The sequence below is a fragment of the Dendrobates tinctorius genome, unplaced genomic scaffold (assembly GCF_039654945.1).
Source record: "Dendrobates tinctorius isolate UK_male_01 unplaced genomic scaffold, ASM3965494v1 ptg000010l, whole genome shotgun sequence".
In the NCBI taxonomy this organism is placed as follows: Eukaryota; Metazoa; Chordata; class Amphibia; order Anura; family Dendrobatidae; genus Dendrobates; species Dendrobates tinctorius.
In genome coordinates, this window is record NW_027361678.1 from 2,862,537 (window position 1) to 2,884,969 (window position 22,433).

Consider the following 22,433-nt stretch of genomic DNA (forward strand, 5'->3'; position numbering starts at 1 on the left):
GGGGTGGCGGACAACCGTCAGTCAAGATCCGCCAATAATGTAAGTGTATGGGGGAAAAAACGGATCCGCCCCTTTTTTGGCGGATCCGTTTTTTTCTAAAATTGGAGGATTATGACTGACGGGAAAAAACTGATGTGTGAAAGAGTCCTAAGATATCTTACAAAGTTTCTTATTTTCATCTGAACTTTTGATTTAGGAACTAAAAATTAAAGCGGCGGTTACTCTTTAAGCATTGCATGGTTCTCTCTTATAGATCCCTCTAGTCCTACAAACTGGCAGATCGCTCTACTATCGGGATGATAAATAAGGGTCCTGACTCCTGAGTAATGAGACACTTTTATTAACAACTTAATCCATTTAAAACAGATTTTATTATTTAAAATACAATATGCTTAATATTAGGTTCTGATTTATAAGGACGAGACGACAAGGAGCGGCCGACAATAGACAGGATGATTGTCATACCTGTAAAATAATGCACCGTATAACGACAGAAATCTCATAATCCTGCCGCTCTAAGATAGCAGTATAGGCACTCATAGTCACCGGAGTGTGTAATCATGAAGATTTAGTATATTGTTTGATCATTGTGCGGAGAATCATTGATGACAGCTGTTGAAAAATTAATACATTACTGCACATTATAGACTTCTTACCAGGATTAATATATATTTTATACAACGTAGCAAAAATGTGAAGCAGAGGTGACCTCTAAGCTACAATAGTCAGAATATACATTGCACTAATATCAGCGTTGGACTTTTGCAGAAAACTCTAAAAAGTTATAGAAATATAATTGCATTAATTTGGAATTGGAATTTTGTTCATGAAATCATATTATTAATCCATTCTTGCATTTAGATAGAAATGTACATTTGTCGCTGAATTAACATATTGTGTATATTTGCCGGCAGTTTTCTCGTGTTATCACCTGTCATAGTGCTTGTGTAATAGCCAACTTGGGTCAATAATGGTCAATACTAAACTGGATGCTCCTTGAAATGAGTACGGTACCTCTTTTTTTTAAAAAGTGTTGAAACCCCTAAGGCCTCTTTCACACTTCCGTTTTTGACCATCCGTCAAAATCCTCCAGTTTTTGAAAAAAATGGATCCGCCATTTTTTTTGGCGGATCCGTTTTTTTCCCCATTGAGTTGCATTACCGGCGGATCTTGACGTTTCTGGCGGTGGAAACAAAAAATTCTCTCTCTCTCTCTCTTTCCCGGACTGCAGTACCTTTAAAATTCTGCATTCAACGGATCCGTCAAAAAAACGGTCCGGTGGCATCCATTTGCATCAGTTACAAACGGATCCGCTTTCCGCCATTTTGGCGGATTTTAACTGACGTGAAAGAGGCCTTATGGCATAAGGCAGCAAATATTTATTTCTCAAAACTCTCCCATAAACATGCCAGCTCGGTAGAGCATGCATGATTACGTTGATGGGTAGAAGTGTATAAACTAATCCAGACACTTTTGGCACTGACTCATTACTTGTGGGACCAAACCTGAACCTTTTTTCCCCCTGAACGTACCCAGATACTGTTTTGGAGATTTTTAGACTCTTAGTGAATGTTACCAGTATTGGTGATATGCAAAACTAGGGGGTACACCATGGCATCAGGCCTCAGGCAAGTAACGCAATAAAAAAACGGTGCAATTTGTCATTGATTTGCTATCACGTAACACTTTAATAATTGCGATTTGGCTGTAATATAAAAAAATATCGTAACCATTGATAAGCAGGATTCGGGTTTTGACTGCGGTCGTGATTACGTTCTGTCGCGTGCAACGACACAAACACATTGACTATCATTATGTGATGTTGTAATGTTACATTCTAGTAATCTTCTTGTCGCTTGACTAAAGCCTTGGACATCTGCTGACCATCTCCTTGGAGCTGACAACTGTTATCCAGGAGTCCAGCATTGTATACCCACCGCTGATTGTAATGCACATGGCTCATGGACGCTCCTGGCCCCTGTGCACTTAGTTGGAAATCGTTTTTTTTTTTTATGGGCGATTGCTTTTGGATAGTTATTCCAGCTGAGCCCAGTGCTTGTTCTACTGCTCATATGATCTGATAGAATCTGCCATAAATTTCCTAGCACAAATGCCTTCTATGAAAGAATTAATAGTACCCAGAAATATATGTGTACGCCGCTACAGAAACTGGACTAGAAGAAATATCTTACAACATCATCCATTAGTTCAGTTTACTTCATACTCAGACTGTCAACCATATTTTCATGTAGCACGTCCCTGATATGTTTGTATTGGAAGTTGTCCTGCCCATACGGAGAACTTGGGGTGTCTTCTGGCCCGCTTCCTCCAGATCAGTGGTCATTAACGTTGGCATCATGGGTATACCTCCCAACTTTGATGGAAAGAAGGTTAACAATTTATTTTACCACTTAGCAACACCTCTAATCTAGCCTTTTTGTGGGCCCACACAGAAATATTGCCCCTAGTGAAGCCCCTTAGTGTTCCTATACAGTTTAATACCCCCTTATGACCTCCAGGAAGTATGATGAGTGGTCACTTACACACACATTATAATACTCCACACACAGTATGATGCCCTTACAGATTCTCTTTACACACACTATGATGCCACCCAGAGTTCCCCCATACACACTATGATGCTCCTATAAGTACCCCCTACCCTAAATCATGCCCTCCTATACACATTATGATGTTCCTCAGTGCCCTCAGCAGAATAATGCAACCCCACAGTGCCTGTCCCACACATCATGATGTCCTTATATTATCTGTCCCACATACTGATACCACAGTGACCCAACACATACTGTCGGATGCTCCCAGAATGCCCCTCACATATTATTATGCCCCAGCAGTGCCCCCATCCCCACAATTATGACCCCACACATAATATGATGTCCCTACAGTCCATATCAAATTTTATTATGCCACACAGTGCCCTCTTTTTCTGGTTTGGTGCCCTTCCACTCCGCTGGCTAATAAAAAACATGCTTACCTCGCCCCATTTCCACAGTACACAGAGCAGAGCTCCACGCCACTTCATGGCCAGATGCAGCAGGCACAATGTAGAGATGTCATTATGCCTTCTGCCCAGATCCGCAGATGAAACTGGTGAATGTTGGAGCTGGAAGCTGACGGCTCCCTGCTCTCCATCTTAAATACGCAAATACAGTTGAAAGCGAGACATGCCACCATCTCTCCAGACAGCAGGATAGCTTCCCAAATCCTGGACTTTCCACCTGGATCAGTGACATTCTGAAGGCATGGTATGAGCACGTGAAACAATCTTCATTGATCACTTTAGAATTATCAATTTAGATCAAGTATTGAGGTTATTAATTATACTTATAAAATGAATGGGGCAGATCGTGACAAAGCTCCGTGCAGGTGATGAGGGTTTTCATAGTTAAGAGGAAAGTGGTCAACGGTATACCCCAAGATCTTCATAACATGTGACCACAGATAAATTAATTATGGGGAGATGGTAAAAATTGGGTTTTAGGTTTTTTCTTTAAAGTTACTCTTAAAGAGACAGTCATAACCAAAACTAAACTAAAAGAGACTAATTGGGAAAGTTGAAAGTCCATGTTCAATGGAAGGTAATATAATTCTGAAGTAGGCTGTATAAGGTATTATATTTAATCTTGGGATTTCATAGGGTTAATAGCACCAAAGAGACAGAATAATGCTGAATATTTATGGGGCGGCTTTTTCCCATACAGGCGGGATACATGTCTGGTATGCTGGTACCGGTGGGAGTTGGTATAGCTGGAGCACTTTTCATCCTCGGAGTTCTGTACAGCATAAAGATTATGAATCGCCGCAGGAGAAACGGCTTCAAACGACATAAAAGAAAGGTAAGCAGCCGCCTGAACTCATCCATACATCACAAGATCGCGGCTGGTACGTTATTAACCTTGACAAAGTGCAGAAACTACCGGCCCCATGTCCAGTATGCAAAACTCAAGAAATCACCGGTTTTTCTTGTGTCTCCCCAGCAGAGAGAGTTTAACAGCATGCAAGACCGTGTCATGCTCCTGGCGGACAGCTCAGAGGATGAATTCTGATCGCAAGTGCTTCAAACGCCCTGTGACTCAATGCAAGAAGGAGAATCCAGCTCCTGCAATGTCACTGCTATCAGCCAGCCGTATAACACCCTGTAGTGATTACCATGCATTGAGGTGGACAGCATGCTGTCTTGTACATGTTTGTTTTTATACAGCAGTGAAATGATACGTGTTAATATGCAAAGTCCTTCTAGTGCAAGTGTGATCCGTTTTATAGCAAGCTATTTTTTGTACATTGTTAGAATTTGCTGTCAGGGATGCGGGCAATGTAAATAGTAGGTATGAACAAAGCTGGGGTAGTGTAACGTGGGCAACTTTGTGACCACAGGGCCAATGGGAATGGTAAATGGCTTTCCCAGATTAGGAAAGCATGGCGGCGTTCTTCCAGGAACAGAATCACACTGGTAATTCAACTCATCCCCAATGAAGTTGGGCCAAGCTGCAGTACTAGAGACAACCCATGGATAGGTGTGGCGCTGTACATAACCCCTTGATACAATCACTTGTGTAAGGTAGGAATGATCCTCACTGGTTCAGGGTTTCCTGGACTGGGGCTGCAGTGGTGCAAACAGCAATAGAGTAGCCCATGTTGCACTACACATAAAAAATGAAAATATGTAGATGAACACTAAACAAAATTAAACCAAATTTTAAATTTAACCAAATGGTTAAAGCTGAAACAAACTGGTATGTCGAATACCTTAAATAGTCATTGGCAAACAGCTATTACTTTTGGAATCTCCATACACATGCATGCTCCTTTCGGGTGAGTGTGCATGTGCTCGCAAAGGGAAAGAGGAGTTAGACCGGGGTCACACTTGCAAGTGCAATATGAGAAACTCGCATAAGTCTCTCACAGGAATGCCTGGCACTGCCGCCGGCACTTGGGACCGGGGTGTGCGGCTGCATGTATTTCTATGCATCTGAACGCTCCGACCCGAACCGCCGGCGGCAGAGCCGGGTATTGATGCACGAGATTCTCACATTGCACTCGCAAGTGTGACCCCGGCCTAAGGGCCAACATACTCAGATGAAATTTGGTTAAACTTGCTGGTTTCGGAAGAACTGTCTGACCATCTGACATATATGGGGGCCTTTTCAGTTTTCAGGGTCTTTCTCCTCTCTCCCCATTGAAAACACATGAACGCGCGATTGAGTTGAGCGCTCTTATGTAGGGCGGATTTGGGAGACAAAAACCAGATAAAGCCACAGCCGAACCTCTCTGCCATCTGCTTTCCCCAGGAAAAATAAAGGATCAGGTGTTAAAATTCATCCTCCCCGATTGTTCTTTCCAGGCACGTCTTCTGCCCGGGAGGCCCTTGCTTATCATCTGATGGATGACTGGGCAAAGTCTATGGCAGCGCTATTTCTTATCAGCTCTGGCTAAAAGAGAGCAGTCCTGGGCATGGGACCTTCCTCTATGACATTTATGTTCCCTAAGAAAACTACAGAGACAGTGGTTGACATATTGAGAAAGTCTCTTTATCTGATTAAGCTACTAATGGCCGGTTGAAGGAGATAAAAGATGGCTGGAGGACAAAAAAACAAAAAGAAAGATTTTGTGAAAAACTGATGAAAACACAGTGGATGCGTCACTCTGAGTCCCAAAGGAAAGTATAGGATCTATCTACTAAAAACAACATCTCAAAAAATCCCAGAAAAATGTATATCTAGTGTCGTAAGCCATCTGTAAAATTATAATGGATGGAAGAAGGAATTTAGAAATAAACCACCTAAATATTATGATGTATCATTCCTTTCCAGGATGCAACTTTTATAATGCTGTTAAAGAGTAATCATTTTTTTTTTTTCATAAATAAATAATACACTTGAAAATAAGAAACTTTGTAAAATAGCTTATTAGCTTATCAGAGAAATCTGCTTCATTCTGTCCCGGGATTGAACTTTCACTCTCAATCAGGGGTAAAATATGTCTTCAGTGAAGACTGACCTTCCCACTACTGAGATAAGAGATGACAGTTGGTGCTCATAAAGGTCTATGAAGAAGAGAGAAGGCAAAAGCAAGAGGCAGACACAGACATTCTGCTGGAAGTTCTCCTGAAGCGACAGTTACAGTTCTCCATAGAACGTTACATAGTTACATAGTAAGGCCGAAAAAAGACATTAGTCCATCCAGTTCAGCCTATAAAATTCTGTCAGAATAAATCCCCAGATCTACGTCCTTCCAAAGAACCTAACAATAACTGTAAGATACAATATTGTTACGTTCCAGGAAGACATCCAGGCCTCTCTTGAACCCTTCGACTGAGTTCGCCATCACCACCTCCTCAGGCAGGGAATTCCAGATTCTCACTGCCCTAACAGTAAAGAATACTCATCTATGTTGGTGGAAAAACCTTTTCTCCTCCAGACGCAGAGAATGCCCCTTTGTGACCGTCACCTTCCTTGGTATAAACAGATCCTCGGAGAGATATTTGTATTGTCCCCTTATATACTTATACATGGTTATTAGATCGCCCCTCAGTCGTCTTTTTTCTAGACTAAATAATCCTAATTTTGCTAATCTCTCTGGGTATTGTAGTTCCCCCATCCCCTTTATTAATTTTGTTGCCCTCCTTTGTAACCGCTCTAGTTCCATTATATCCTTCCTGAGCACCAGTGCCCAAAACTGTACACAGTACTCCATGTGTGATCTAACCAGAGATTTGTACAGAGGCAGTATAATGCTCTCATCATGTGTATCCAGCCCTCTTTTAATGCACCCCATGATCCTGTTTGCCTTGGCAGCTGCTGCCTGGCACTGGCTGCTCCAGGTAAGTTTATCATTAACTAGGATCCCCAAGTCCTTCTCCATGTCAGATTTACCCAGTGGTTTACCGTTCAGTGTGTAATGGTGATATTGATTCCTTCTTCCCATGTGTATAACCTTACATTTATCATTGTTAAACTGCATCTGCCATCTTTCGGCCCAAGTTCCCAACTCATCCAGATCCATCTGTAGCAGAATACTATCTTCTCTTGTATTGACTGCTTTACATAGTTTTGTATCATCTGCAAATATCGATATTTTACTGTGCAAACCGTCTCCCAGATCGTTAATAAATATGTTGAAGACAATAGGTCCCAACACCGACCCCTGCGGTACCCCACTGGTCACAGCGACCCAGTTATAGAATATACCATTTATAACCACCCTCTGCTTTCTATCACTAAGCCAGTTACTTACCCATTTACACACATTTTCCCCCCAGACCCAGCATTCTCATTTTGTGTACCAACCTCATGTGTGGCACGGTATCCATACGCTTTGGAAAAATCAAGATCTACCACATCCAATGACTCACCTTGGTCCAGTCTATAGCTTACCTCTTCATAAAAACTGATTAGATTGGTTTGACAGGAGCGATTCCTCATAAACCCATGCTGATATGGTGTTAAACAGTTATTCTCATTCAGATAATCCAGAATAACATCCCTCAGAAACCCTTCAAATATTTTACCAACAATAGAGGTTAGACTTACAGGCCTATAATTTCCAGGTTGACTTTTAGAGCCCTTTTTGAATATCGGTACCACATTTGCTATGCGCCAGTCCTGTGGAACAGACCCCGTCGCTATAGAGTCTCTAAATATAAGAAATAATGGTTTGTCTATTACATTACTTAGTTCTCTTAGTACTCGTGGGTGTATGCCATCCGGACCCGGAGATTTATCTATTTTAATCTTATTTAGCCGGTTTTGCACCTCTTCTTGGGTTAGATTGGTGACCCTTAATATAGGGTTTTCTTTGTCTCTCGGCATTTCACCTAGCATTTCAATTTCCACAGTGAATACTGTGGAGAAGAAGGTGTTTAATATATTAGCTTTTTCCTCATCATCTACAACCATACTTTCCTCACAATTTTTTAATGGGCCTACACTTTCACTTTTGATTCTTTTACTATTGATATAGTTGAAGAACAGCTTGGGATTAGTTTTACGCTCCTTAGCAATGTTCTTCTCTGTTTCCTTTTTGGCAGCTTTAATTATTTTTTTAGATAAAGAATTTTTCTCCTTATAGTTTTTTAGAGCTTCAACGGTGCCATCCTGCTTTAGTAGTTTAAATGCTTTCTTTTTACTGTTAATTGCCCCTCTTACTTTTTTGTTTAGCCACATTGGGTTTTTCCTATTTCTTGTCCTTTTATTCCCACAAGGTATAAACCGCTTACAGTGCCTAGTAAGGATGTTCTTAAACATTTCCCATTTATTTTCTGTATTCTTATTTCGGAGGACATTGTCCCAGTCAACCAGATTAAGGACATCTCTAAGTTGGTCAAACTTTGCCTTCCTAAAGTTCAGTGTTATGAGCACCAACTGTCATTTCCTATCTCAGTAATGGGAAAGTCTCTATTGGCTGAAGACAGAGCGCTGTGGAATAAGGTAGAGCTATATAAGCAAAGCATAATAAATAATAAGACAGCTTTTTTCCGTGAATTGAGAATTTTGAAAATGGATGATCAGTCCAGAAGGAGAAAGAAGCAGATTTAGCTGATAAATTATATTACAAAGTTTCTGTAGTATTAAATTATGGAAAAAATAAAACAAAATAAAACGACAGTTACTATTTAAAGATGCAGTTCTCCCATCAAAATTTTTATCCTTGCTGTATATTGCAATCATCATATTACATAGCATTGTGTACTTACAATTGCACATTTTGCCTTTCTACCCAGCTAATTTTTCTGTTTTCCTTTAAGTCTTTGACATGGGATTAATAACTGAGTAGCTGAATCCTTCTAAGCTCTATGTAGAAACAGGAGGTCAATTTTCCCTGTATGAGTCATAAGTAACTGCAAAAGTCCCTGGTAGGAGGAGAAGGGAGCAGCTGGGTCAGGAGTTGAAGAGGGGAATGATAATGCAGGGAAAAGAGACTTCCTGTTTCTACACAGAGCCGAGAAAAGAGAATTATTAGGGTAGAAAGGCAAAATGAGCAACTGTAAGTACACAGTGTTGTATAATATGATGATTGCAATATATTAAGAGGATACAAACGCTCATGGGAGTAGTGCTTCTTTAAGCCTTCTTCCCTGATATAATGGTGATGGTGTTCATTTCTAAATGTAAAACGATAAAGTCTGCATGATACGAGTTAGGATAGATTCAGGCATTATGTTTAGTGGGATTTTTAGAAGAATTGGGCAAGCATATGCCCCAGACATATGCTATGATATGCCTAGATCTGTCACTGACCCCAATATAGATATGTTGAAAAGCATCGCCTATGACACGGTTAATTGCAGCTTTAGTAAAGGTACCAAAATATACCAACAGGACATCTCTTTAGCATATACCGTATCTGACTAAAGATAGCCTAGAAGCAAATCAGATGTATACATTGCAATACATACACAAATTTCCCAGCATATCGTACTCCAAACATTGACCACAAATATAGTCCCCTTAGTGACTTCGGATGTGCGAGGAACAGCATTGTATGTGAATTTAAGAACATTTTAGGAATGGTTTTGTAATAGCTTGAAATTGTTCATCTGCATATTATTACACAAATTGCCAGTTGTACGTTTAGTGTCCCTTTATCTATCTCCTTTGTAAGTTTCATTCAAATCTGATACAATTTTATTTTTAACCGGCTGAAGGGCTTCTCCAGATATATAAAAAAAAAAAGAAATTTTTTTTTATTATGAATAACTTCCTTTCATTTTGAAATCGCACTTTTTTCGTCTTGAGTGGTAATCACTGTAGTACATCAAAACGACTGCCATCTTATTAGGACCGAAAACTGTCTTAGAATATTCATTGGACAGAAGCATGTGATTATGTACAGTAAGGTTTTCAGCCGTCTCCCTGAGAATGTGCAGAAGCATGTGATCCCAGTGAATATTCTGCTCTAATACTGGAGATACCATGAATGCTGAAGGAAGAAGAGGCTGCACACACTGCTGTCTATCATGTCTATCTGCTCTAATACTGGGAATACCAGGAGAGCTGAAGTAAGAAAAGGCTGCTCACACTGCTGTCCACCCTGTCTATCTGCTGTAATACTGGAGATACCATAGGTGCTGAAGGAAGAAGAGGCTGCTCACAGTGCTGTTTATCATGTCTACCTGATCTAATACTAGAGATACCAGGAGTGCTGAGGTAAGAAGAGGCTGCTCACACTTCTGCCCACCATGTCTATCTGATCTAATACTGTAGATAATAGGGGTGCGGAGGTAAGAAGAGGCTGCTCACACTGCAGTCCACCCTGTCTATTTGATATTATATTGGAGATACCAGGAGTGCTGAAGTAAGAAGAGGCTGCTCACACTGCTGTCTACCATGTCTATCTGATCTAATACTGGAGATTCCATATGCGCTGAAGGAAGAAGAGGCTGCTCACTCTGCTGTCCACCATGTCTATCTGATCTAATACTGGAGATTCCATATGCGCTGAAGGAAGAAGAGGCTGCTCACTCTGCTGTCTATCAAGTCTATCTGATCTAATACTGGTGATATCAGGAATGCTGCATTAAGAAGAGGCTGCTCACATTGCTGTCCACCATGTCTATCTGATCTAATACTGGAGACACTAGGGGTGCTGAGATAAGAACAGGCTGCTCACACTGCTGTCAGCCCTGTCTTTCTGGTCTAATACTGGAGATATCAGGGGTGCTGAGGCAAGAAGAGAAACTCACACTGCTATCCACCATGACTATTTGACCTATATATGGATATTTTAGGAGTGCTAAGGTAAGAAGAGGCTGCTCACATTGCTGCTCATCCTGTCGCTCTGACTGCTGAGCTGCTGTTATGCCATAGAGATAATCTATACATTTGGTGTCAAGCTATCTCCATGGCACAGCAGCGGAGCTTCCTACTACACAGAAACCTGTCCTATTACTATTCTAGGACTGGTTTAATATACTACAGTAATTTAATTTCCAGTCAAAACTATTGTGATATGCTAATTAAAGGTCTTTAGGAATTTATGATTTTTTTTCTTTTCCTGGTTAATACCTTTAAGTTCTATTTTTTACTGGTACTCAGATCCACCCACTAAGCAATTCCAATAAATGAAATAATGATCATACAGTTGCACTCACTTGCATAAAAAGTACCAGCAGCGCAAGTAAAAGACAATAGTCACCACAACTGTCAAGATAAAGCCTGAAATAAATATTAACAAGTGCGCTCGGTATCATTTTTAGTATTGGGGTTTAAGTGAAAAATAAAAACAAATCTTAAACTGGTGTTGTCATTTAAAAAAACAATTAAAAATGCTTAGGGCAATCAGAGTATAAATGGTTCATTCAAAATGATAATGTGCACAATTAGATCAGGATAAGGATGTACCTCATGTAGCTAGATGCAAATAATTCAATGATGTCCTGAAGAAATAGTCCAAGTTGCAGTCAAAGAAGGAATGACCCATGGTGAAGATAATCCAGGTGCTTGTAAAAAGGTCCCAGAGGAGTTGTTCAGTGAATTAGCTTATATAACACAGTGTTGCTCCTGTAGCAGACACTGTTAGGCTTACCGCCCGGGAAAGAAGGGCAATAACTTCCATGCTCACTGGTCACTCTTGTGCTCGTCAAAATAACAAAAACCTTATATACTAATAATCAGAATAAGGTCACTTATCTTAGCTTTGAAAAATATTTGCAATATTCTGTTAGAGTGCTGTCAGAGACACTGCACTACACTTGCTCATAGAGCCAGTGCATGTGTCCTGAGTACAGAAGCAGTGCTAAGAGTTACCTGGGGAGCAGGGCAGCAGAGGTGACAAAGCGTGCTTCAACTAATAGTGTCAGAGAAGCCAGAGAACTCAGATTATGGCAAAGCAGAAGTCATACACAGTACAGACCAGCGAGGTACAGGAGGGATAAACAGACGGGAGGTCAGACAAAGCCAAAGGTCATACACAAGATATCAGTACAGTACCAGGGACGAGACAGAGCGGATAATCAGGGCCAAGCAGAGATCAAAACCAAACAGACATAGGAGGTACCAGGCAGAATCCAAAGCGATATCCAGGGAACAGACCGAGTCATACACAGAAAATCAAGCAACCAGAACACAGCACTAACACACTCAGGGGTCACCACACAATGCCAAGGGCAAGAGTATAACTGACAGGGATGGGAGCGTCCTGAGGCTATAAGAAGCCTCCCCCAGAACCAGGGAGAGGCCACAATCATAGCCCCAGGTGTGCAGGTAAGCCTGCATCGGGATCACAACCTTTAACCCCAGAAATGCCAGTCATCAGCACTGGTTCCAAACATTAACCCCACGTGTGCGAGTCAAACCCGCACTGAGATCATGACAGTACCCCCCTCTCAACAGGGGGCCTCTGGACCCCCAGGCTTGCCCGGGTACTTAGCATGGAAAGCCCGTACCAGGCGATCAGCATGCATCAATCGGGCCGCTACCCAGGACCTGTCCTCCGGTCCATACCCCTTCCAATGAACCAGGTACTGTACCGACCGCCGTACCAACCTGGAATCTACGATATGACCAACCTCGTACTCCACCTGCCCCTCGACCAAAACAGGAGAAGCAGCAGACTCGGAGTCTCCCCGGACTGCTTCAAAAGGTTTCAGTAGAGATTTGTGGAAGACGCTAGGGATCTTGAAAGAGGGTGGAAGGCACAGCCTATACGCCACTGGATTGATTTTTTTCCACAATCTTGTACGGGCCAATGAATTTGGGTCCTAACTTGGCTGACGGAATCTTTAACTTAATGTTTCGCGTGGAGAGCCAAACTTTCTCTCCCACCCGAAACATGGGACCAGGTGTTCGTTTCCTGTCCGCAAAAAACTTATACCTGCCTTGAGACCTGGATATACGCCGCTGGAGTTCTGCCCATGTATCTTTTAACCGCTGAACAGAGTCCTCAGCCCCGGGGCACCCCGAATCCAGACGAGAAAACTCACCAAAATGAGGACTGAACCCATAGTTAATCAAGAAAGGGGACCTACCAGTGGATTGACTCACCCGACTATTGAAGGCAAATTCAGCCAACGGCAGTGCATCGCACCAGTCACTCTGTCTAGCAGAGGTTAGACACCTGAGGATCTGTTCCAGGGACTGGTAAGTGCGCTCCGTCTGCCCATTGCTCTCAGGATGGTATGCAGACGAAAAGGAAAGAGACATGCCTAATTTTTTGCCGAAAGCACGCCAAAACTTAGCCACAAACTGCACACCACGATCAGACACCACATTCAGGGGTACCCCATGCAACCGGATCACATGCTGCACAAACAACCTGGACAACGTCTCGGCTGACGGTAGTGCGGACAGGGGTACGAAATGAGCCTGCTTAGAAAACCTGTCCACCACTACCCATACCACTGTATTACCCTTAGATGGAGGGAGATTGGTAACAAAATCCATGGATAAGTGAGTCCATGGCCTTTCGGGCACTGTCAAGGGTATCAGCTCCCCTGCCGGCCGGCTATGAGAGCTTTTAGAACGAGCGCAGACCCCACAACCAGCAATGAATTTTTTTATGTCCGAACCAAGGGTAGGCCACCAAAAGATCCTAGCCACCGCCAGACGTGTGGCTGAAATACCAGGGTGAGCACTCAGCTTGGATTCATGGAACTCCTGCAAGAGTTTCAGGCGAAGTTGCTCTGGGACAAACAACCTACCCTCCGGCTTGGCCGCCGAGGCCTGCGACTGGGCCCCCTGAATCTCCCGTTCCAATTCAGATGAGACCTCTGCTATCACAACCCCAGGGTGAAGAATGGAGGACGGTGGCTCAGGGGGCGACACCGGCTGAAAACGCGTGATAAGGCGTCAGCCTTGACATTCTTAGACCTTGGACGAAATGTAATTGTAAACTGAAAGCGGGAAAAAAAAAGTGACCAACGGGCTTGTCTGGGCGTTAGTCTTTTAGCAGACTCAATGTACGACAAATTTTTGTGATCCGTGATCACCGTAACCGAGTGACTGGCCCCCTCCAAAAAGTGTCTCCATTCTTCAAACGCCAATTTGACCGCAAGAAGCACTCTATTGCCTACATCGTAATTTCTTTCCGCAGCAGAGAACTTCTTGGAAAAGAAAGCACATGCCCTGAGGTTGGATAGAGTGGCAGGCCCTTGGGACAACACCGCCCCCACCCCAGAGGCGTCCACTTCCACGACGAATGGTTTGGACGGATCTGGCTGCACTAACACAGGAGCAGACATAAAACATTTTTTCAGCGTCGCAAAGGCCTCTTTTGCGAGCGAGGACCAATTTCTCACATCCGCACCTTTGCATGTTAGATCCGTGAGAGGTTTGACCACTTGCGAAAACCCCCGGATAAATTTGCGGTAATAATTGGCGAACCCCAAGAAGCGCTGAAGACCCTTAAGATCTCGGGGTTGCACCCAATCCGCAATGGCCTGCACCTTCTTGGGGTCCATGCGAAAACCCTCACCGGATACAATTAACCCCAAAAAGGACAACTCTTGTACACAGAATACACATTTTTCCAATTTGGCATACAAATGATTTTCTCTCAGTCTTTGGAGCACAGTTCGTACATGTTCCAAATGAGAATACTTGTCGGGGGAATATATCAAAATATCATCTAAGTAGATAACGACAAAACGACCAATGAGATCCGAGAATACCACGTTGATGAAATTCTGAAATATGGCAGGGGCGTTGGTAAGACCAAACGGCATTACTAAATTTTCAAATAGTCCCTCGGTCGTGAGGAACGCGGTTTTCCATTCATCCCCCTCTCGGACCCTTATCAAATTATATGCCCCCCGAAGGTCCAGTTTAGAAAACCACTTTGCCCCTGATAGTTGGTTACATAAATCGGGAATCAACGGAAGGGGGTACATATTCCGTACAGTAATTTGATTAAGCTCCCGGAAGTCGAGACAGGGATGTAACCCGCCATCTTTTTTCTTTACAAAAAAGAAACCTGCCGCCACAGGTGAGACTGAAGGACGTATGTGTCCTTTGCGCAGACTTTCAGTAATGTACTCCTTCATAGCCAAGCACTCAGGACCAGATAAATTAAACAGACGGGCTTTGGGTAATTTAACCCCCGGGACCAGCTCAATAGCGCAGTCAAAGGGTCTATGTGGCGGTAACGTCTCGGCCTCGCTTTCAGAGAATACATCTTCGAAGTCCTTCAGGCATTCCGGAATACCTTCCAGCTCGACAGATGATACAGACACAGATTTAACAGGTTCAACCAGCAGTGCGGATTTATCATATAACTCAAAATCATTAAACCCCCATTGTACAATCTCCCCCGTTTTCCAGTTAATAACTGGGTTATGGTGTTGTAACCAGGGCATGCCCAACACCAACCCTGCAGGTAGATTGTCCAGCACAAAACAACTTATGTTTTCCACATGAGTAGCGCCCACTCTGAGCGAAAACACATCAGACATAAAGCGAATTCCCTCCTTAGTGAGGGGAGATGAGTCAGTGGCCATCACCTTGATCGGAACCTTGAGCCTAACTGTCCCTATCTTGCAGTGTGTGACCAATTTGGAGTCAATAAGATTAATAGATGATCCGCAGTCCACGAAGGCTGTAGAGGAAAAAGAACTACCATCCACAAACAGTTCCACAGGCAGTACTACTTTAGAAAACGAGGAAAATGGTACCTGAGGGTCTGAGCAGCCTCCCTGTTGACTACCCAGACCTAGTCGTTTCCCGCCGACCGGGTTTGAAGACGGGCAATTCGGGCACTCCCTTTTCCAATGTCCCGTTTTACCGCAGTAAAAGCATAACTGCTTGTCCTTCCAGCGTTTCCTCTCCGTATCCTTCAGGGAGAGGGCGCCTACATCCATGGGCTCAGGGGCAGTCTCTTTTCCACTGGGGAATAATGGAGTATCCACCTGCATCACCCCTCTGGCCCGCAGCCTGTGGTCCATCCGGACGGCCTGGGTCATGGCGTCCTCGAGAGAGTTAGGTGGGGGATGTAACGCCAAGGCATCCTGCAGCCGCTCGGACAAGCCTCTGCGAAAGAGTCCTCGGAGTGTGGCGTCGCTCCAAGAGACCTCTGCCGCCCAGCGGCGGAACTCAGAACAAAACCACTCAGCTGAGTGTTTCCCCTGACAGACACTCATTACCATGTCCTCTGCCAATCGCACTCGGTCAGGTTCGTCATAAATGTGCCCGAGGGCCTCAAAGAATGCGTTCACTGACATACGTTCAGGAGCAGAGAAAGACAGAGAGAAAGCCCATGCTTGCGGAGCCCCCCGAAGTAGGGAAATAATGACCCCCACCCTCTGGAACTCATCCCCGGAGGAGCGGGGCCTTAGAGAAAAAAAAAGCTTGCATCCTTCTCTGAAAGACCTGAACTCCTTTTTATCCCCTGAGAAAAGGTCTGGTAATTTGACCGGAGATTCGGGGGACGCTAATGACACATCCCTACCCCCCTGCATCGACAGCCCCCTGCACAGTAACCACCAACTGTTGCTGGGTCTGGGCCATCGTGCTTTGTTCCACATTGAGCTTATGGAACACTTGGGTCAGGTGCTTGACCTGATCAGCCAAGGCTTGTATGGGATCCATGAGGATAACACACACTTTTTTTTTTTCAGAAAAAAAAACAAACAAAAAACTGAAAGGGTCAGTTATAATGTCAGAGACACCGCACTACACTTGCTCATAGAGCCAGTGCACATGTCCTGAGTACAGAAGCAGTGCTAAGAGTTACCTGGGGAGCAGGGCAGCAGAGGTGACAAAGCGTGCTTCAACTAATAGTGTCAGAGAAGCCAGAGAACTCAGATTATGGCAAAGCAGAAGTCATGCACAGTACAGACCAGCGAGGTACAGGAGGGAGGTCAGACAAAGCCAAAGGTCATACACAAGATATCAGTACAGTACCAGGGAGGAGACAGAGCGGATAATCAGGGCCAAGCAGAGATCAAAACCAAACAGACATAGGAGGTACCAGGCAGAATCCAAAGCGATATCCAGGGAACAGACCGAGTCATACACAGAGAATCAAGCAACCAGAACACAGCACTAACACACTCAGGGGTCACCACACAATGCCAAGGGCAAGAGTATAACTGACAGGGATGGGAGCGTCCTGAGGCTATAAGAAGCCTCCCCCAGAACCAGGGAGAGGCCACAATCATAGCCCCAGGTGTGCAGGTAAGCCTGCATCGGGATCACAACCTTTAACCCCAGAAATGCCAGTCATCAGCACTGGTTCCAAACATTAACCCCACGTGTGCGAGTCAAACCCACACTGAGATCATGACAAGTGCAATGATGTGCGATATGATGGGAATACTGGAGTTCAGGAAAAGGAGGAAAAGGTGGCACTCATCGTACTTGTAAAAAGACTTTTATTTCATATCCTTAGAAACATGGAGACAGGTAGAATTGTGGAGAGCAGGATGAATGGACGACGGCCGTTTCACGTTTGAACACAGGACCCGTTGAAGCGCCTTTAGCACCAAACGGCCGTTGTCCATTCATCTTGCTCTCCACACTTCTTCCCGTCTCCATGTTTTTAAGGATATTAGATAAGAGTCTTTATACAAGTACGGTGAGTGCCACCTTTTCCTCCTTTTTCCTGAACTTTGATGTCTTGTTTTTTCCGGTGAGTACCCTGTCCTTGCCATACCACGATGAGGATCTACTGAAATGCACAGGCAATTATAACGGCAGCAGATGATTTTGGTGCCAGATACTTTGCCCTGAAAACACATGGATAATGGAAAGGATTGGATGTCTATCTACAGGCTATGATACAAGATATACCAGCCGGTAAATGAACGTTCAAAGTGTGAATTGTTCTCAAATGTTTTATGGAAATAGTGGAATTTCATGAATATTACTATCCTAGTGAGCAAGAACTGAATCACTCCTCACTACTTTTATATGAAATATATTTTATGAATGTTTTGTAATACTGGCCATATGCGATAAAAGTCATCCAGAACTAACAATTCCAGCTAGATTGGCTTTCAATTTTTTTGTGTGGCAGAAAAAAGGATATGACATTTTGGATTTCGTAATACTCAATCCTTTGTTTATTTGGGAGACCAGCTGATGTTGGAATAGTCTGACCGTGGCTTATTTCCCTATTCCCACTGAAAAAAGAAACAAATACAGCTAAGCGAGTGCATGTCTATGGGGTAGTCAGGTGAAACATGTCACAGCTGTCGGGTGACCTGGGACCAGGGGCTCCTTCTCTGTTCCGAACACTAGGGAGTGCCCTAGCTCGCCCTATTACCCGGGATACTTCTAAAGGTGAAGATGCCGGGGCCTCCGCCCTTGCCTTATTTCCTGAGTCAGCCCTCTGTTCTCTTTCCCCTCCCACCAACCCAACAAACAAGGCAACACAAACAAGGGTTAACAGAAAACTCCTGGCATACAAATATTCTCTAACATATAACAAAATAGAGAATGATAAGGAATTAACACACATACAAGCCAAACAACAGTCACAGATAACTCTTCCAACTCTCCTCGTATGAGCACCTCTCACTCCTGAAGCCATGCAGCAAATGTTAGCTCTGACAAAGATTTGCATCAGAGCCCAGATTATAAAGGGGAAAGGAGTGGCTAACTGAGCTCAGCTGTGAGCTCAGAGATTTCCAATATGGTTGATTAACCCCTGTTCTGACAGAAGGAATAAACACCAAAATGAAGGAGAAGTGATTCTTCTCAGCGTCGGAGTAGGAGTAATCAGACGCCTTCTGGCTGCACACTGACAAAATAATTGTCCAGCTTACTGTAAAAGGATGGGTTACTGTAGGCTATAATACAAAAGAACAAATAGAACAAATAGATGATGTTCAACATTGAACATCAAGTAAAATTGGAACATTTATTTGCTAAATACTACCAGACACCAAGGTCCCCCATTCACCAAGCAGCGTTTGCCAGTTTTCTGATATAAAACTGATTAAAATTGTTTGCATAACTTGTAATTGGGCAAAAAAAATGTTACAACAGTCCTTGCTAGGTCCACCACATACTTAAAATATGGATGGCGCTTAACCAAAAGACGATATATGCATCATAATTTACACCAAACAAATGGCGTAATTTACAACAGAAATGCATTCCCGTGACGCAGGACTACCTCTAATGGATTTGGCGCATTTTACTCCCTTGCCTCTCTTCATCAAGACTGGCATGCAAAACATGACTCTTAATGAATCTGAGTCCGAATCTACAGTAAATGTTGAATTGGTCCTTTCTTTGGTTTGTTAAATTGACCCCTAAAGGAAAGATTATTAAAAAGTTTGGGTAGTTGGTTTTTCCCATAGGTTGTTTACATGAGGCCCCAAGATTCCTAATGAAAGAAGAAAAAAACAGGGCACTGCATGGTGTAGATATCCTTATTAAATGAATAATGATGGCTACGCCATAAGAGGCTTGCGGTAGTAGCTCACTTTGTGAAGATGTGCTACTACCAGGCACAGTGCTGTTTGAAGACCGAAATATCAACTGAAGCTCAAGCCAAATACCGGCCAGTCATAAGAGTCGATGTTCTGACTATAAACAGTTAAAAAAATAAATTAGGGAAAACTATGTTGCTGCAGACTTCTGGCCCATGGAGATAAGTGTATGAGAAATCATCCGATTTTCATCCATGCGTCTGTTTTTTACGTCTATGTGACATCCGTGTGCGATCCATTTCATACATCTACACTAACAAATGTAAATGACAGTTTCCTAGGTTTATAACAGAAATGTATCTGTAAAAATTGTATGCCACTTGGATGTCGGACAGTCGGGTTGAGAGAAAAAACGTTCATCTGAACAGCCCTATTGAGTAACATGGGTCAGTGTGTTATCCGATCAAAAGTCAAACAGCACACATCCGATTTATACATTCTTCTGCATGAACTCTAAAGGAGATGTCACCGTATAGAGCGATCATCCTTATTCTCATTTGCACATGGAAACACGAGAAGCAATGGAATGAAACTGAAAGGGAGTAGATACAGATTAGATATTAGAAAAATTATTTTGACAATGAGGGTAATCAATGAGTGGAACAGGCTGCCTCAAGAGGTGGTGAGTAGTGATGAGTGAGTATACTCGTTACTCGATATTTCCCGAGCATGCTCAGGTGATCTCCGAGTATTTGGATGTGTTCAGAGATTTAGTTTCTGTCGCCTCAGCTGCATGATTTGCGCCTGCTGGACGGGCTGAATACATGTGGGGATTACCTGTTTGTTAGGAAATGCCCACATGTATTCAGCCTGTCTAGCAGCCACAAATCATGCAGCTGAGGCGACAGAAACTAAATCTCCGAGCACACCAGAAAACTCGGAGATCTCCCGAGCATGCCCAGGAAATCTCGAGTAATGAGTATACTCATCACTAGTGGTGAGTTCTCCTTCAATGGAAGTCTTCAAACAGAGGCTATGCAGACATCTGTCTGAGATGGTTTAGTGAATCCTGCATTGAGCAGGAGGATGGGCACAATGCCCCTTGAGGAACATTCTATGATTCTACAAGACCGACAGAATAGATTTATCTGTCATATTAGATTAACTGATAACTGGTTTATACACATGATAAAATAGGAAAAGGAAATTGTATCATAGGGTTGCATCAAAAGTCACAACACTGCAAAGGAAATTAAAAAAAAAAACATTTACAAAACTCCCTTAGTTGGATTTGAACCTAGGATTGTTTCATTGGTATTGTACTAGAATCCTGGGTTCAAATCCAACCAAGGATATTGTATAAATGTTATTTTTGTTTTCTCATTGTTATTATGTCTGTTACTATAATATGGTTGTGGAGGACACTGGAGCAGTACCGAAGCAATTATCCTGTTTGTTAAAAATACCTGATAACAACTATTCAGCCTGCATCCTTAAGTCAGCAGCATCATTGGGAATCTTATAAAAAATACGGCTTATTTGTACTTGTGCAGTCATAAGAGGATCTCAAGTGATTGATGTGACGTTGGACAAGAGATAGGATATAGACCTCCATGAAATATATTACATATTTGCATATGTAAAGTAGCCAGATTCCAGCAATTTTCCATATAGTGTAAATGTGGCAATACTAATATGTGTGTAGAGATATTCATGAATGCTAGTAATGTGCTTGTCAATTTTCTACTGTACCAATGACATGGACAACTAACTTTGTCGCTAAAGAAAATGAGACTTTGAATTTTGACTTTGTAACCATTGGTTTGACAACAGAACTAAATAAATATCTTAACGTACTGCATGGAGTCGCTGTAGAACTATATGCTGCAAGTCAACATGAAGCAATGTTCAATTAAAAAAAGGGTTTCATATTTCTGTGGCTTTACTGTATTTCTGATAGGATTGATTATATAGAAGCAGTGCACTTACACCTTCTTTGTTACATGTCTACACCTGTATTGGTCATGGTAGCTGGCATGTGATAGCTCGGAGACCCAGGGTTAGACCATCTTTCAAAAAGTTTGGAGTCGTTGGATGTGTTCACCCTTCGTATTGAAGGATGATGGTCCACTTGGTGGATATACCATTGGTACAACCTGTGCACAGGGGTCCAAGAGGTTAGGGTCCACCACTTATTTGCAGCTTGGATACATTATAAATATATAAGGTAAGTGTCTAGTATTGACTTATTGTTGAATTAGCAGAGGTTGTCTTCACATCATCATAACTTGACTTTTCTTTAGGGTCTATTCAGCTCTAGACTGGCATGGTTCTGGAGTCCTTTAATGATGTCATCTCTTAATCTACTCCACTACATCCCATAAAATGATAAACCACAAAAAGTAAGTATAAATTGCCAAAATTACAAATTTTATTTAATGCAGTAGCATAACATACGATAATCAAACAGGAAATTGCACAGATAAAACAAGGATACTGCTATCCAAACAGGGAGCCATATTGCACAGTTGCCCAAATTAGCATATATTAATTGGAATATTTGACAAAATAATTATACATCATTGAAGAACATTATAAATATGCTACACTCAGATATCCATAACACCTATTAGGAATATTGAGAGTTTCCACAGTGGAAATAGGCATAGCCAATCAGTAAGTACATATGGATCTTATGCATACAAATTATGCCACTAACTATTAATAAGCGCCTAAACAATAGTGCGTTAAGACATATCTATAATAATAAATGCCCTAAGCAGCTTCCGGTTGTAACAACTTCCGTCCAGTTGTAACCGGTGACGTCACCGCACACCTCTTGCCATGTTAACCCTCAACACACACTCCTCTCACCTTTCACCATCTCCACTCACGTCCACTCACTCTTTCACTCCACATACGACCCTTTCTCTCACTCCGTCTCTCATACTCACGCCGTCATCGCCACTGCTCCACGATCTGAATGGGTTTTAAATAGGACTAGGGAGATGATATCATTGATCCACTCCAGCAACTTGCAAAATCTGCCATGGAGCACAGCAGAGGTCAGTGGACCCAGGGGAAGGAAGCGGAGCCCGGGGAT

The 22,433-nt window shown here is 42.8% G+C and overlaps 1 protein-coding gene across 1 annotated transcript in view; it reads left to right on the plus strand.

Annotated features, from left to right (window-relative positions):
- ARMH4 (armadillo like helical domain containing 4) overlaps positions 1 to 11,253 on the plus strand; it is a 197,275-nt gene extending 186,022 nt beyond the window's left edge. The window contains exons 8-9 of the mRNA XM_073585750.1: positions 3,723 to 3,857; positions 3,999 to 11,253. Of these exons, the coding sequence (XP_073441851.1) occupies positions 3,723 to 3,857; positions 3,999 to 4,067 (204 nt within the window). The 3' untranslated portion in view covers positions 4,068 to 11,253. The remainder of the gene's footprint in view (positions 1 to 3,722; positions 3,858 to 3,998) is intronic.
- Positions 11,254 to 22,433: the final 11,180 nt, after the last annotated feature.